Source organism: Branchiostoma belcheri, unplaced genomic scaffold (genome assembly GCF_001625305.1).
Source record: "Branchiostoma belcheri isolate BF01 breed outbred unplaced genomic scaffold, Haploidv18h27 scaffold13, whole genome shotgun sequence".
In the NCBI taxonomy this organism is placed as follows: domain Eukaryota; kingdom Metazoa; phylum Chordata; class Leptocardii; order Amphioxiformes; family Branchiostomatidae; genus Branchiostoma; species Branchiostoma belcheri.
Window position 1 is genome coordinate 3,045,761 of NW_017802713.1, and position 18,127 is coordinate 3,063,887.

Here is an 18,127-nt window from a genome sequence, read left to right on the forward strand (position 1 = left end):
AGCACATACAGTTGGGGCAACATCACTAGAAAGCTTTTAACAACTCAATTAAATGTGCAAAGTTTGAGTGTAACTCGTTCGGTGTGATGTAGCTAGCTGCCGCCGCGCCGCGTGCCTGTGAAGCTGGTGTGTTACGCCGAAGGGTGGTTATACCAGCTACAGATACAGATACACCACTGACATAAATGACACAAACGGCACAAGAAACGTAAGGGGCTGAGAGAAGGCGACGCCATTGCGTGAAAATGTTTCCCTGTAGGTACAAAAAAGCACTGTCAACTGTAGATATGCCCTCAAGGAAGTCTTCCGCTCAAAAGCCCAATCGCCTTACTAAGCCGTGCTATTATGTTCGTTCAGTGAACCGTACGCATGACGTCACGATCAAAACAGCACGCAAGTTTTTTTTTTTTTTTTCTTTTCATTCCAACATTTCATGACTGGACATGGTGGCGGCACACTCAAGTTATATCGACTAATATTTTGTATCGTCAACGCAGAGGACAAATACGGAACAGGACAATACTCATTTTCACTTGAGTTAAGTGAGGAAAGTCGTGTAAAGTGCCTTTCCCAAGGGCACAAGATCGGTGGCATGTCAGGACTCGAACCCGGGACCTCTCTGGGTTCCGAGTCGAGTACTCTGCCGCTACGCCACACGACCCCACTTGTTGCTTTGGTTGTGGCACCTGTTACCCGGCGCTTAGACAGATCCCACAGAACAAAGAAAAGCAAATCAATATTCAAATGGCATGCAGCTACTCCCTCTCTCATTAACATTGGTCGAACCACTAAATTTCATGTTATTATTTGTTCAACTGCTCATTGTGACGGGCAGTCAGGATCGAGGTATTGATTTTTATTCTCCTAATGGGGTCGTGTGGCGTAACGGCAGTGTTCGGCTCAGATACACCCAAGAGGTCCCGGGTTCGAATCCTGCCCACTACCACCGATCTTGTGCCCTTGGCACTTTACACGACTTTCCTCGCTTCCCTCAAATGAGTAGCTAGCTTCGGTTAGGGACGTCCTTTGGATAGGACGTTAAATGGAGGTCCCGTGTTTGGGGAGAACCACTCCCCACGCACGTTGAAGAACCCACCGCACTTATCGAAAAGAGCAGGGGACATTCCCGGTGTGAGTGGTTCAGACCGTACAGTCTGGTCTAATACACAGCTTCTACTTTCATGTACAAAACTGGTATGTTACGCCTAAAAAGGTGGTTTACCGGTTATGCGAAACAAACAATAGGCAAGGAATGCCCAGTGTGAAAAGAACGTGCGTTTGAATGCCATGTGCTATATTTAGACTAGTACTAGGTACAGGTAGAGGGGGAATAACCCACTGCGTGCACTGGTATCATTACTTCCTTATTATAAGGACACGTGACAAAGTTTCCTTGTTAAACTAGAACTTGACGTTGTGATCGTTAGAACATAACTCTGCTGTGATCTGGTCACTCTAATGCACTCTTTATGTTTTGGAAGACAAAGTTTGGCACAAAATAGAAATTTTGCCAGTATAAGTATATGTCATGTTCAACATACATGTAGTAATCGGGCAGTATTACGTGTATCTATAATGCCAGTCATCTAATTGTTAAATCGCATATATGTCTTTACAAATAGTTTTTATGAAAACATGATATTTCCGTTTTGTTACATTAGCACAATTTATGTTAATTATGTTTACCGAAGGAAAACATATTGTTTTTGCTCAGTTTCTTCTTCTTCTTATCCAAACAATGACCTATGACCTGACCAATGACATGATTTGTTGACGTCTGTCATCATGGTGACTGGTGTTGGGTTACATAATGTTGCAATTTCATGGTCTGCTCTGCTCCTCTTACCATATACTAGTAGTACATGTATGTTAATGTGTTTGAGTAAGAATTAACAGGGCAGACCATGCCCGAAGGTAAACATTATGCATTTGCTTTGCAAATGTTACTTCTCTAGTTAAGATTGTATATGTACCAAGAATGGTGTGGTGTTGGTAATGACCCTCCCGTAGGTATAAATGGTTTCGTCCTATTGAAGTTGCGTCAATGGTATTGTAATGAGAGAAGTTGTCCTTTGTTTGTCGTTGTGCTCGACTTTCGTGAAAATATTTTCTTTGTAGCGCTTACCAAGGGCAAAACGTCCCTGTCACTTTGTAAATAATGACAGCATGGACGCCAGAATAACTCAGTGACGCAGTACAGCTATTCAGTACATGTACATGCGAGTAATGTTTGCGACCCTTTTTGAAGGTAGGCGGTAAGGAAAGAAGCTGTTATCATATTATGAATGAAAATTTTAGACCTAGAAACGTCCTATTAAAACCCAAAACTTAACTGGAGGTCTTAACTTGGTTATTGTGCCCACAACGGGGTATTGAGGTTATGGTAGCAGAACACAGTTTTCGCCCTATGGGGATTTCTATACCCAAAGATGACTCACTTCGATGCGGTAAAAATTCTAGTAGGGTGCACTTCACAAATACGAAAATCCAATATGTTTGAGAAAAAGGAACAAACTTTAAAATATCTAGAAACCAAAAAATTCTGTCGGCGTAATACGGCGCACTTATACACCAACTGCAAAACCTTAAAATTCAAGTCAAACTGTGTTAAACCCGATACATTCCTACACTACACAGCGCAATTTACATCTGGCTGACGCTCTTATCAGGCTTTCTGCCCAGCCTTCAAGAATATTCTCCGTACTACTATACTTTCTATACCCGCGTCACAGACCCCGGGGGTCGCCCATTAATACTGTGTGCTGCGACCTTATTGCCCCTAAAAGTCTGCGAAGGAGGCTAATTGTCCGAGGGGTTTCATGTTTTGTCTTTCAAGGCCATGCTGTCGATCAGTCCACTATGCCATGGGGGTGCAAAACATAATAAACTGGAAAATGGTCAATGTTCAAAAGTAATCGAAACGTTATGGCCTAAATTGCCAATATTGAATCAAAATCTTAATGATTTTGTTTTTTCAAATCGTCATTGAATATTTACACTGTTGGTTCTTTCTCATTGCGGAGTCTATGCGCATGCGCCAACTTGCTGGGTCACAGGACGGAAATGAAACATTCGGAGTCGCACACGCCTCGCTGACAGCAACATTTTCCTTCAACTTCCCCATAAGTTTTGGGGTTGTTCGGAACAATTTGAACATTAGTTCTTAAGGTGAGCCACATTTTTTCTTGTTTCAGATATCTTGCGTATATATATATATATATGTAGGTTGAACATACATTTACAATACCAGGCTAAAGTGTAGTTCGCGGCCCAAAAATTAGCAGGTCCGACCCGTGAACGTGCGGTTGGTCGATGGCCTATTTTACGTTCAGCAACATATGTGTAAATACATCGTATTTCAGCAGTATTATAGTAACCTACAAAATTTACTGTCAAAACTGGAAACGACGTATTACAGCAAAATACGTTGTATTTCAGAAAAATAAGTCAATGGCTAAACTACGTCCTATTTCAGCAAAGAAAAAAAAACGTCGAATACTAAACTACCAGTACCATCCTTGTTATTCTAGCGCCATGTACATGTACGACTTCGGGTACTAGTATTTCTCGTGCAAAGCATCACAATTTATTACACATATTATAGAATGGCTTGTATGAGTACATCAAAACACATAATGAATTTTTGGAACACATAATGTATACAACTGACTGGAATTAACCAAGTAAACTGTGTTCCGTTTTTACTAGATAGCAGAGGAAAGAGCGCTCTTGGCACGGAAAAAAAAGAGGAACAGAAACTACTAGAAGCAACACAAAAATAACTTCCTTACATGTGTAGGTGCCGTGACCATGAAAGGACTGTTATGGATCCGGACATAGGATAGCCTGGCTACCTTACGCTTCGAGCAACCACACTTGACAGCGAGGGATAGCTAGTGTAACTCAGGTCGGGTATCTACATGATATCCAAGTCCTGAGAAAATGGCGCTTTGTACTTGCGGTGCATTTCTGCTGGTCCAGTTGCTGTACGTTTCTGGCTTCCAGCCAAAACAGAACATTTCCGTCTTGATAGAAATCCCCGAGGATGTATCCCCAGGAAGTGAAGTGCTGCGTCCGCTAGAGTTTGTTAACTGCAGTACTGCCAACGTGGCCTACGCTGGGAATTTACAATCGTGGTCAGTTAGAATAACCGGAGGGGACGATTTCGGACGTTTCCAGGTTCATAACACGAGCCTGACAGTAACAGTTGCTGCCCCGCTGGATTTTGAGTTATACTCGCGATACAATCTGTCTGTGGAAGTAGAACATACGAGAGAGAATCAAAATTGGTTCATAAACATTGTTATCACGGTGAGGGACGTGTCTGGATACCCACCGCTGTATGACAAACGCTGTGAAACGCCTGTTCTATCCGACATAGGGGGGACCGAGGACTACACTGTCCTAACCAGTGACGGAACCATGGATGCCTTCCTAAACGGTGAACACATCGTAACAGCCGTCGACTTGATCAAATGGCATACCGGTGATCCAAGTGTTGTGAATAATGTCGTCGTTATGAGAGATGACTGCTCAGTCCTACTTCTGGTCGGTATGACCACTCTAATTGGTAGGAAAGCATTCCTGGCTCCATGGCTACATGGGTTTGGAGCAGGAAGGCTTGAAGTCCAGTGTCATTACAAAAATCGGAAAGATGCTGGTAAAATGACGCTTTTGGACATTTCCTTTGATAATAACCTACCCCGATGGGTACAGGAAAGTCGGATTAAAATAGACGAGAGTGTCCGTTATGTTGTGGCTGCGGAATTGAATGACGTATGGTCCACATCCAATCGGATCCGTTGTGGTAAAAACGTTTCTTTCTCAGACGGCCCAGTACTTGCCGAAATTACAGCTGAGTACAACATTACCGGCTGTCCTGAGGGCAGGTACGGGCTGTACTGTGACCATGACTGTGTTTGTAAGAACGGCGCCCGCTGCCATGGGTTTAACGGTGCCTGTAAGTGCCGTCCGGGCTGGAGAGGGAGGGCCTGTGATATTCCCTGGGCCGAGGTCGTCATCATCGCGACACCTGGCGATTCAGTTGTGAAGTACATCGGCACCAATCTGACTTTGACCTGCCTGGCTCCACACATCCAGGTAGCTAACATGACGTGGCTTTATGAGGCAGAAAACAAAAATACCGATACGGAAATGATCGAAAAAGGGCCAGTTCAGAACAGCTCCGTCAAGTTTCAACCGATATATGAATCAGCTAATGGTAGATATACTTGTTTGGTGAAGGCCGAAGATGGTGAACGTTTCAATACAACGTTTATACTAAGCGTTAAAGAATGTCCGCCCAACCGTTACGGAGATGTTTGCAGTCAGGTGTGTGACTGTGAGTACGGAGGGACGTGTGACAGGTGGGAGGGGTGCCTGTGTCCGCCTGGTCGTCATGGAGACAGGTGTGAGCACACCTGCGCACCTGACACATTCGGGTGGAACTGCAGCATGAAGTGCAATTGTGAAAACAAGGCCTTGTGTGATCCAGTCAATGGCAACTGTATTTGTGCTGAAGGACAGTGGGGCGAGTTTTGTCACGAGTGCGCACCTGGCATATTCGGGTGGAACTGCAGCATGAAGTGTCACTGCCTCAACAACGCTTCATGTGACGCGGTGAACGGCAGCTGTATTTGTGCGGCGGGACGAGTTTGGCGAGTTTTGTCAGGACGTTTATGTACCCAGGGATAGTAAAATATTTGTTGTGGCGTTGGCGTCCGTTCTACCGACCATCGTTGTAATTCTTTGCATCGTGACTGGAATCCTTGTACATCGCAGTAGACGGCGTCCAAAATATACTGTTGACATGGAACTTACGCCGGTCATGGAAACTCTTTCATCTTGGGAAGTGGACAAAGATGACATTTCTTTCGAACACATGATCGGGGAGGGAGAGTTCGGCCATGTAGTACGAGGGAGACTGCACGTGCCGGAATTAGGCTACGAGGTTCTGGTGGCCGCTAAGAGTATCCGGCCTGACCGCATGACGGCGTCGGCTGTCCGCGACTTTCGCCGAGAAATGGACATTCTCGCGAGAATCCATGAGGACAAAGAAGGACACCCGAACGTAGTGAAATTCTATGGCGTTGTTACCAATTCTGACCCTCAGTACATCGTGGTAGAGTATGCTACTAATGAAGACTTACGGCGGTACCTGTGGACTGTAAGAGAGGAGTGTAAGATCACAGGACATACAAAACTGTTAGAGCGTCTCGGGTTTGCTTCTGACGTGGCCTGTGGGTTAGCAGAGCTGGCACGTTTGAAGATCGTGCACCGAGACATCGCGGCCCGTAATGTCGTCATCAGCGACACAAAAGTGGCTAAGATCGCGGATTTCGGACTATCGCGTGACGTGTACGTGTCGACGGTGTACGAACGCACTAACCAGGGCGGGGAGGAGGAGCTGTTGCCGCTGAAGTGGATGGCCGTGGAGTCGTTACGGGACGGGGTGTACACGTGTGAGAGTGACGTGTGGTCGTACGGCGTGCTGCTGTGGGAGATCGCCAGCTTTGGGGAGGAGCCGCGCTACGCTGGCGGTCCCATGCACCCGGACGTCTGCACGATGCTGGAGCTACTGAGGAAAGGAGTCCGTCTGCAGAAACCACAGAACTGTCCACAGCCGCTGTACCGCATCATCAGGTCATGCTGGATAGTTGACCCGTCCAAGCGCCCGACTCCTGAGGAACTATGGAGGAATATTGACCAACTGAAGCCGCCCAGGCATGCTGCTCATTTAGTTAACCATAACTTTCATTAACGAACTCAGAGTATAATTAAATAAAAATGCACCTTTTCTTTGTTGTTGAGTTGTTTTGTGTGTAACAAGTAAAAGAAGATTTCATATCTTAGAATATTTGTTTTTGTGATTTAAAAAATCATTCTTTAAAATGTATTCCTCTCTATGTACACTTGAAGATGCCACCCTGGCGAAACCGGTCGTGTGACAGGCTGAATAAAAGTTCTAAACGGGAACGATGTGGCTCCTGATATCTTACTGTTGGACGACTGCGTGTGCGAGATGTCGGTTAGCTTGAGAAATGAATCCCCTTTACTATATACTGCATATCTCTCGACTGGCATACTCCAGGGCCAACTGCAACTTCGTCCTATAAGTCGACTGTATGAAAGCCTATGAAAAGTCACACACACGCGCGCGCGCGCACACACACACGCGCGCGCACACACACACACACACACACACACACACACAAACACACACACACATACATGTATGCACACACACGCTGTCCGTTTGGTCTTCGCATAAACTCTCTAGGATAACATTTGTCCGATCTCAGAAAATGTACAAACTTGTAGTGCGAATTTCGTTTTTGACAAGAAATGCACATATTTATATACGCCTGGGGTCAGTTTTGACCACATACGATGGTTTGAGGGTTAAAACATCTTTCTGTCATCCTGTATGAGGGTTAGATCACAATCTTACCTAATACAGTGTGAGTTACTGCTCCTTGGCTTCTTCAGCTGTTTCCTTCTGTCCTCATGCGTTTCGCCCCCTATAGCAGGACCCACTCAGAAAGGCGAGGCAGCAGTGCTGGCCAAACACTGCTAGCCAAGGTTCTTCGGGTTCCACTCTCCATCTGTGCTCTTGACCCAGAGCCATCGGGATGCTCTCTCTGCCTCCTCTGCGACTCTCTTTGTCACTTCCCTCCTTCTTCTACCCTTCACCCCTACCGCTCCTAACAGCCTCCATGTTGACTGGCAGATGAAACCTCTCGTTCTCACCTCCACGGGGAAGCACATCGCTCTCCATCTCTTGTCTTCACATGACTGCACTAGGTCTTGATACTTCAGTGCTTTCCTCTCATGTGCTTCTTCTACTTTTTCTTCCCATGGCACTGTAAGCTCTATCATGGCCACTTTCTTCCTCTGCTTTGACCATAGGACCATGTCTGGCCTGAGGTTTGTTGCCACTACCTCTACCGGGAAGATCAGCTTCCTATCCAGGTCAACCTGCAGGACCCAGTCTTTTGCTTCTGTTAGAATACCTCCTTCCTCAGCCTTTCTCTTAATAATTCTCTTAATAAATAGATTGACTGATACGGTGCTTATTTGACTGATACGGCCGCCCCGTCCGTACGGACGCCCTGTCATAGTTTTAAATATTGTTAGGAAAAGATATCGTCTGCAACGGACAACATACTGATGCAGCGTTGACCAAACATCCAATGAAAAACGTTGGTAAATCCGGGTTTTGCGCAGGTGCAGTTCATTCTGCCGACACGATAGTTAATACCTAACGGTACTGTAGCAGAACAGTTTTAGTTAAGGACCCAAAGTGACTCACTTCGACGCGGTAAAATCATAGTAGGGTGTACTTAACAATTACCAAAAGCAAAGACGTTTGATGGAAGGTACACACTACAAAATATTTTTAAACAAAAACAAAAACTCTGTCGGCGTATCGGCTTGTGACGCACACTTTGAACCTGCCCGCGCCCTTCAAGTGCTGAGCTAACCTAAGCAGCAGCCAACCCAGACGGAAAGCCAGTTGCTTAAAGCCTAGGTCACAATTCAAAAAAGGGGCCCGCGCGGCCTTTTTTTGGCCCTGGAACCTGGAATTCCCAAAATTCTGGCTTTAGTTCCAGAATTCTGGGTCTAGTCTAGAATTCTGCAGAATACTGGCTCGAGTTTCCAGGATTCTGTAGAATTCGGTTAATGCCCAAGTAGACCTCGATGGCCGAGATATGCGTATTAGTCTGCAACTACACTGGAGTTCCGGAATCAAACCGGAGGCTGATGTTTGGTGTGTTACGATGTGGCTGTTTCTAACTGCAGCTACATGTTCTGGACGGACTGGGGAGTGAACTGTAGAATAGAGAGAGCGGCGATGGACGGAACCGGCAGGGTCGTCCTCATCAGCTACATCTTCGGTACACCCCGAGGACTCGCCATAGACTACATTGGTTCGTCTGTCCTTTTTATGTTTACCGAAGGAAAACATGCTGTTCTTGCTCTGTTTCTTCTTCTTCCTCTCCAAACACTGACCTGGTCAATGACCTGAACCAGACATCTGTGACCATGGTAACTGGTGTTGGGTTATATTACATCATGTCGCAATTTTATAGTAGGAGGGATTTAGATACTAATAGTAGGATTTAGACTCCTGTCACCATATATGTGAATGTATTTGAGTAAGAATTAACAGAGCAGACCATATGCAAAGGTAAACATTATACATTTGCTTTGCAAATATTACCTTTCTAGTTTTTAAATTCATTTGAATGTCACCGATTCATTTCTATTCATTTATTTGTTTATTTATTTAATATGAAATATATATTACAACTGAACTGAAAATATATATTACAACTGAACTGAAAATATATATATTACTTATTTAGTTCCTAAATGACTTGGTGGCCCATTCAATTTTGGCGATTTTTTTTTCAGTGGAGCCCAGTATATAAAATATTAAAATCATCAGCATAAATAAAGGAAATAAGCATGTGACCAAATTTAACATATTAAGTAATAAAGGATTGATACATAAATAAAGAAAAATTACTGAAACTATACATAGAAATACATGTGTTACATGGAAAAATCATACGACAGCAAAAATAGAAAGGTCCAGGTCAGACTTAACTTAGGAAGTCAGAGGTCAAATAAAACTTACAGTATATGTGAATTTTGCAGATTTTAAGGTAGATTTGAAACATTTCAGTGATGTGAGTTGTGTGATATCTTTCTTTTTATTGTATGTTAAAGTTATTCATCCCTCCATATGCAAATGGGCATTGCCCTACTGTAGTTTCGTAATTAGAGGTTTAAGTTGGAGTTCCAAGTTACTAGAGTTGAATAGTTTTCCTTTTTCCCAAGTGATTAAGAAGAAGAAGAACTTTATTGCGCAACAGATGTGTAAGAATAAACTTTTAAGAGACACTAATTATACTAATCTAACTCTGTCTTGGGCCCTTGAGGTCTTGCCAGACATATTGACAGTAATATACTGTATCAGGAATTTATCACATTTTCTAGAAATACCGTGTACAGCCATGTACATGTTGCTGTCTTTTATCATTCTAACAGAGCAGAGAATTTACTGGAGTGACGCGGCATATCGCACCATACAAAGTGTGGATCTTTCCGGTCAGAACCAGATACATCTGACCATGTTTCGCCAGGCCGGCTTCTTTGGACTGGCTTTGGATAACCTGAACATGTACTGGACATCCTGGAATGTACCCTATGTAGTAGTGTAAGGGTCTATTATTGCCTCCGTTGCCTTTAAATGGATAATTTGAAATTCTTATGAATGCTTTATTGCATCCGTAAATAATTTCATCAGGTTGGTAAACGAATGAATAGCAAAGTTCTTTGATCACAACCATTTATTTTTCACGAGCCGACGTTTCGATGACCGTCTGTAATCTTCATCAGGGCCATTCTGACTGACTCTAGATGTTACTTGGTGCATGGTGCAATAAACTAAAAACTAGCTTAAGTGCACGGTGAACTATGTAACACCCTTAGTGTACTATGCACCAAGTAACATCTAGCGTCAGTGCACAGTAAACCAGTCAGAATTGCCCTGATGAAGATGACAGACGGTCATCGAAACGTCGGCTCGTGAAACATAAATGGTTGTGATGAAAGAACTTTCATGCTTTATTGCAGTTGGTCAGTACCAATCGCATTTATAAGCAAGCTGCTACCGCTTGTCAGCTTCGATTCAATTCAATTCCTTCACAATTGAAGCAAGATTGGCAATTGAATTTATGGGCAAAAGGCTACTACTTGGCAGAGGCCCAGAAGTACAATTTTGAGTAACCATTGGTAAGAGCATCCAAACCAACTGTAAACGGCTTTTTTCTTAGTATATCTTGCTAATTGCTGGTATGTCGCAACTGGGGTTCCTTTTTTTTTGTTTTGCAGAAAAAATATCTTTTAGGCTAATTTTCGATACTGTGTAGAGCTCTAGAAGTGATGTTGTGTTGTTGTGTTTGGGGGGTTTAGAAGTCATTCCGGCCATTCTTTCATTGATACGGAGTTTCGGCCGATAGAAAACTAAGGGTTTTGGACTACATGGACAATTTGGATGTGAAGCTACCATGTCAGTGTAAATTACACAAATTGAACACTCAAGTAGATGATTTTTGACAGCTCATTTCTTTCATGTTTACCATATATTTCTATGGGAACTCAAAATAGTGGTCTGTGGCGTTTATGGCCTAGTAGATACTTCCTACTCAATGGTAGGGCAGAAGTAGAAAATAGGTACTCGGTTCACATGAACCGACTTCAGGAGACACACAGATGTTAACTGCACATGCATGGAAATTATAGAATTTTTGGGGAATTTCCTAAAATTCGAGCATATAATACACTATAAAGCTTACTCCTTCAGTATCTCCAAAAAGTGACGGGCGGTTTCGTAGACAAGGGCAAAGACCGCCCATTCAACTGTATGGAAAACATGTAAGAAAGGAGGTGTGAAAAGTCACCTACCTGAGTGAAACCGCATCAGAAGCACACATTCATAGGGTAACTCGGCCTCTAAACTATCCATTTTGTTGATATCAAAAAATCCTATACTGCCAAAGACATCTAAACGCTATGGCAAACTTCCAGAAGTGACCTTTGACCTCTATCACCAGCTGATGATAGCATGGAAACTCAGGACTTCTTTTCTGGCCTGGACACCCCAAACATGGCACAAACTCCATGTTTTTACATAATGAAATGCAAATAACCCTAACCTATAACATCCAGCTCAAAAAAAAGCAACAGTTCCCAACATTAAGACATTTTACACTGTTTCTGTACATGCAGTACCCACTCGGGGCCAACTAGGCATGCGCGTATTCCTGGCATTTGCCCACAATTATGCCTTCTTTTTTTTTCAGGACTCCAAAGTCATCGCCAAACAGACACCATGCCCTCGCTTCTGGGTTCCCCTCTCCAAACGGGATCTATGTTAACCGGACGGACGCCGGCGCTATCCCGTCGTCAGGTGAGGTCAACTTACATCTGAGGTTACAAACTTCTTTCCAGAAAAAGTCTCATGTACAGAAAACCGATTATTTTTTTGGTTGCGATCGATGTATTCTTTTTTTTTAACGTTTACATATACGGCATAAGTTTTAGCTTTTAGGTGCCTGATTTGGGGGTGCCTGTAACAATAGAATAGGTTGACAGGACGTGGGCCGAGAAGATTGACTGGCAGATTGAGCAAAGATCAATAAAAGGGAATTAGGTGATGTTTAAGGTCATGAAGGGCGTGTGCCATGAATTTATGCAATGCCATTGCGTGTAAATAAATGATGCCTAACAAAATATTGTGAGAAACATTCGCACAGATGAGATATTTGTGACAATGATGAATGATAATTTCCAGCCTGCTCTCTGTCAAACGGAGGATGCCGGGAGTTGTGCCTGGCTCGGCCCGGAGGGAGGACGTGTGCCTGTCGGAACAGTTGGGCACTACAGAACGACAGCGCTTCCTGCAGCCCGATAGGTGAAACCTATTTTGCTTTCTATTGGATAAGGAATTGTGTGTTCTTTGAGTTTAGTATTAAAATTGTTTTCTCGTGGTAGAGAATACTGGGAAAGTAAGGAAGCATTTTGGCCATCACTTCACAGAGACGGTGGACGATATAAATTCCTAAATTCGAATTCCCTGGCACTTTTGATCAATTGCTTGCGTCACGTAACCTTAAAATCTATTGTGATTAGGGTTACGTGTCTGTAACCGTAACTCTCGCGAGATTACTTTCTGAAGTGATTGGTCATTCATTATCCTGATGAAGGTGACAGTGGTCGCTGAAAATTTGATCTCTGTAAAACCTTGTGTTGGAATAAAGTTCAACTTTGTACTATGATTTTCGTGATTATAATGATATAACATGAATTATAATGATATAATATGACGTTGTTCTTGTCCTAATGTTAATGCAGTGCCCGTGTCTCCCAGCTTTTTGTGGATAGACCGTGAGCGTACATTTGACACCAGTTCAGTCGTCATGTTAGCCGGAGATAGCAGCACGGTCCGCGGGTCACCTGGCAGTTTCCCCATAACCACACTACTCACCGTTAAACCGCCCTCATATATCGACGCCATAGACTACGACTTCCGACAGAACCTTCTGTTCTGGGTCAATCCTGGACAGAAGAAAATATACATGGTAGGCACAATACTTATGTTTATCTTCGCAGAGGGAAACATATTGTTTTTGCTCAGTTTGTCCCTCTTCTTCTTCTTCTTCTCCAAACAAATAAACTGAACCAAAAGTCTGTCACCATGGTAACAGGTGCTTTAGCTAACCCAGTGGTGTTGGGTTACATTATGTAGCAGAGCAGAGTTGAAAAGGCTGCTTACCAGTTATTATATACGTTGATATGAATGTGTTTGAGTAACAATAAACAGAGCAAAAGTTTGCTAGACTAGACCACGTGAAGGTAAACATTATGCATTTGCGTTGCAAATGTTACCATTCTAGTTTGTCATTTTTCTATTCTGTACATCCGAGCTCGTAAGTATAGTTTTAATTGGCCGACTTGTGGGCTTATGTCTCTATGCTAATAGCCTCGGTTGGATGGTGGGTGGGAGGTGATTCTGAAAGTTGATTGTTAGGAATGTGTCTCAGCACGCGCCGGGTAGGAATAAGTGGGCAGTATATGGAGGAAATCAGGAAGTGGTGAAATACCTGAATAAATTACAGTGCGTCATACAATCCATACGATGAATGAATGAATGAATGAATGATTTTTTATCTGAGTGTCTTGCGACTTTTGTCGCCCAGCCCATATGGGCTTATAAGGCACCAGAACATAAACATGAACATTAAGATAAAGATGATTACAGAAATCATAGAAACAACATAAATCCAAATCAAAGGTCGTACTGCTGACATCAAATAAAATTATTACAACGTTGTACATAACATAATCAGTACATATGTCACAAGTGCACAAACTCAACTCAAAAGTACATAAATTGTCCCAACACTACCATACTTACACGAAAACCTGCCAGTCTGAAATTTCTGGTTTCTTCTTTCAAGACTAATTTTAACATAGGCAGCCACCGAGCTATCGTTCATGGGATCTCCAATGCCGTGAAGCACCTGGCAGCTGATTGGTTGAATCAGAACCTGTATTACACGGACGGTGTGTACAACTGGATCGGGATGGTGAACTACAACACGTCACACCATCACGTCATCATCCAGGCACAGTTAGACCGACCCCGTGGTACAGTGGTCCACCCCATTAGAGGGTAAATATCAATTTGTTGTTTGTTTATTGCAAACTAATGACTGAAGGCTAATTGCAAACACAAAAGGAAAATTCTAGTTAACAAGTTTATTGCAAATAAATGCCCGAGGGCTAATTGCAGATACAAACACCATGTATGAAAAAAATACAATGATATTAGAAACTGCGTCTAAAATTACACTACATTATACAACAAGAATTCCGAGATTTCATACCTCCATGAAATATGGGCTTGATATGTAAATGTAAACTTCCTCTTTAATTATGCAAATTACCTCCGCATTAACATGATATATGCATCGTGATGTATGTTTACTTTTGATTAACTTACATATGTCTCAAGTATGACATTCCCATTATTCACCATTAAGAAATCATAGAATTTTCATAAATTATGCAAATTAGGTCATAATTTGCATAATTAGTATCTGTTGATGTTCTGCCTGTCATAGGTTACATACATTACATGTATGAAAGTAGTATAATGTAAAACACTGTAATCATAGAATTTCCTCATTAATTATGCAAATAAAGTCCTCATTTGCATAATTTGTACATTTAATCATGTACATCTCTCTCCCAGCTACCTACACACCAAAAATTATGAAAATATGTTGTTCCTATCTGGACTTATTGGCTTTAAAACATTTCGCCAGAAAGTGCCCTGCAGTTCCAGAACAAGCTGCTAGGGAAACCAAACTCACACCACTTATTCCTGACAGGAAAAGCAATCTGTCACCAAAACATCAAGACCATAGCATGTTCAGAACAAAAGATACAAAAACCGGAAGTTCTGCTGCAGTACCAAGGTCATCCACCAGGAGGCCCATATTTAACCTTGACGTTTGTCTTCCTAAGACTTACCAACATACCAAATATCATCATAATCAAACCGGGTTGATCATACTCGGTTTAAGTCATCTGGCCCTCTAGGTCAGCTAACGCACTCCTAGCCTGGATGCCAGCCTTTTTAGCTAAATTCGCTTCCCATCAAAGGATGAAAAGAGGATAGAAAATTGAGAAATCGCTGTCCACTGTCTATTGCTGTTCTTATAAGAAACAAGGAAAATGCATCAAATTCTACATTGTGATTTTTTTGTTTATTGTCATGAAAAATTTCTATCCCATTCAAGCTTCTTGTTCTGGAACGACTGGGGAGAGGAACCTAAGATTGAGAGGGCTACTTTATCCGGACAGAACCGAACAGTCGTGGTCAAGGAAAACCTCCAACGACCCAGCGGTATGGTCATCGACTATGCTAATGACAGGTATGTCATATAATAGGCCCATTTCCAAACTCAGGCGCCATAACAAGAATGTGCTTTCGGGAGAGTACAATCTTTCGCGAACGTGAGTTGAACGAAAACGAGGCTCGGTGGTAAAACCCTTTCGAAATGGGCACAAATTCCAACCAAATACTTTTTGGAAAGGTGTTTGCAAACTCAAAGGAATAGAAAAGAAACAGAAAAATTACAACTAGTTTTTAATGCAATTCTTACAGACTATTTTGGGCTGACACTGGTCTTGACGTCATCGAGTCATGTGACCTGGACGGAAGCAACAGAAGACTTTTCTACGCGCTGCCGGGAACACTCTTCTATGACATTACCTTTGATGGAGTAAGTAACAGCTTTAATTACCTTCGCCAAGAAGGTTATGTTTTCAGTAGCGTTTGTCTGTGTGTGTGTGTGTTTGTGTCTGTGTGTGTGGTTTAGCAAGATAACTCGAGAAGCAGTGAATGGATTGGAATGAAACTTGGTAGGTGGGTAGGACTTCATGAGACCTAGAAGTGATTAGATTTTGGGCCCCCTGGCGGCTTTCCTAGGTACTGCAGCTGAACTTCCGGTTTTGATATCTCATGTTCTGGACATGATAGGGTCACGACTTTTGGTTGGTAGATAGCTCTTGGGGTAGGGAAGAAGTGACATGAGTTTGGGTCCCCTAGCGCCTTGTTCTGGAACTGCAGGAGCATTTGTTGAAAAAAATTTGAAGGACGATAACTCAAGAACCGGTTGACGTATTGTCGTGAGTTTTGGTATGTAGGTAGTTGAAGTGATGCTTGACATAATCAGATGGCAATTATGCAAATCAGGAGCTAATTTGCATAATTAATGAGGAAATTCTATAAATCTGATTTGTTCAATAATAGAACTATGAAACAGTTGTGACATCTACTTGAGAACGAGAAAAACATCTGAGGATATAGATTATGTAAATGAGGACCTAATTTGCATAATTAATGGCAAATTCTTATAATTCCATAGTTGTAACTGCTGCACCCCGAATTTCATACTTGCCACATTTGGAAGTTAAGTGAAGGTGAACATTAATAAACATAATTTATTCAAATCATGACCTCATTTGCATAATTTATGAGGAAGTGCTATAATAGCCTTTTTGTTATGATAAGGCTGTCATTGGGTGGAGAATATGATCAACTGATATAATCCATGCAAATGAGGCTCTTATTTACAAAATCAATGATTAAAATTGTAGAATTCGTCACCCGCAAGGGTTAACATCTTTTGGCGAAGGTATGAGATCGTGGAACTCTTGTTATACTTTTTTTTCTAATCAAGAGTCAATGACCCACCACGATGTGTCAATGGTGACGCAAGGCCTGTCCAGTGATCTTTACTTCTGAGAATGAACCACCCAGTGAGCGAAGTGAGATTCATCAAAGTTGAACATTTCTTACCGTAGTGTTTTTACATGGTAATGCCTATACATGGCTAGGATTTCCAATCGGTACCTCCATCTTACCTACTAAGTCTTTTGTAAGCATTATCAGCGAATTTGCATCATTATAGATCTAGAGAAATTATCTGAAGAATTGACAGAACTTTATGTAATGTATTACTAAGTAAACTTAGACTTACCCAAATTTCAAGCCAACTCCGTCAGCCTTGTTCACGGACTGAACTTGTCTACTGCAGCTTCCGGGACATAACGTTTAACCCTCAACAGAACACCTTCCCGGACTGATTAACTGGGGTCCGCGCGGACCCCAGAACAGTTTTTTGCTACTTTTTAGAAATTATCAACATGCTACCAGCTCAATTATTTTGCAAACTGATGTGGGAACCTCTGTGTCCACGTTACAAACAAAAATCATACATTTTGAACTTTTTCTATTTTTTGGTGAAGAAAAGAAGACAAGAAGAAATACCCGATTTTTTAACAGATTTCAGACTGAAAGGGCTTTTGAGGCCCAACTTTGATCTCAGATAGCGGCTAAACGGCTTGCGCTAGAAGTATCAAATTTGGAGACCTTTTCAAAAATGTCTCTAGAAAAAAGATCATTTTAGTTTAATACTAGTAAGTTTTTTTTTTGTGTTGCCATGGCAACGGGTTTCTAGCAGGCAGGTTTTTTTTAAATAGAAGTAATTTTGGTTTAAACATAAACATTTTCTGAGTTTTATATTAAATTACACTTCTTTTCCAACATTAATAACATCTTACATAATTAAATATAAGTTAAATCATTTAATATGCATAGAATATGCTAAGTTGATGACGTCATTGGTCAAAATCCAATATGGCGGACTATATTATTAGCTCTGACGTCAGATGACGTCACAATTACACCAAAGTTATTAAAATTTAATTCTATTACTACACCATTCTCTGAAAACTTGGTAGACATACGATGAGTGCATAAAAACATATAAAAACGGAAATAAGGTAATGTATAAGAACGCCAGTGTATCCATTATGATCGAAAGCCGGTTGGGGTCCGCGCGGACCCCAAAAGAAAATCAGATATAATTTTTTTTTTATGAAAGGTAGAAACGGAGTTTTCTGCACTGTATTGAGAGACAACTTTGTGGGTGACAATTACCTAAAATTTCAGAAAAAAATCTTTAGAAACAAAAAAGATATT

The 18,127-nt window shown here is 42.0% G+C and overlaps 2 protein-coding genes and 1 pseudogene across 2 annotated transcripts in view; all 3 read left to right on the forward strand.

Moving 5' to 3' along the window:
- Window positions 1-18,127, forward strand: part of LOC109463717 (low-density lipoprotein receptor-related protein 4-like) — a 36,043-nt gene that overhangs the window by 3,481 nt on the left and 14,435 nt on the right. Inside the window, exons 4-11 of the mRNA XM_019760566.1 lie at window positions 8,803-8,930; window positions 10,057-10,225; window positions 11,874-11,980; window positions 12,365-12,484; window positions 12,925-13,151; window positions 14,118-14,245; window positions 15,378-15,512; window positions 15,746-15,863. Coding sequence (XP_019616125.1) covers window positions 8,803-8,930; window positions 10,057-10,225; window positions 11,874-11,980; window positions 12,365-12,484; window positions 12,925-13,151; window positions 14,118-14,245; window positions 15,378-15,512; window positions 15,746-15,863 — 1,132 coding nt within the window. The remainder of the gene's footprint in view (window positions 1-8,802; window positions 8,931-10,056; window positions 10,226-11,873; window positions 11,981-12,364; window positions 12,485-12,924; window positions 13,152-14,117; window positions 14,246-15,377; window positions 15,513-15,745; window positions 15,864-18,127) is intronic.
- LOC109463778 (multiple epidermal growth factor-like domains protein 10) lies at window positions 3,871-5,706 on the forward strand. Its single transcript, XM_019760637.1, has one exon. It carries the CDS (start codon window positions 3,943-3,945, stop codon window positions 5,692-5,694), a length of 1,752 nt encoding a protein of 583 aa, XP_019616196.1. The 5' UTR covers window positions 3,871-3,942; the 3' UTR covers window positions 5,695-5,706.
- On the forward strand, window positions 5,660-6,883 carry LOC109463829 (annotated as a pseudogene).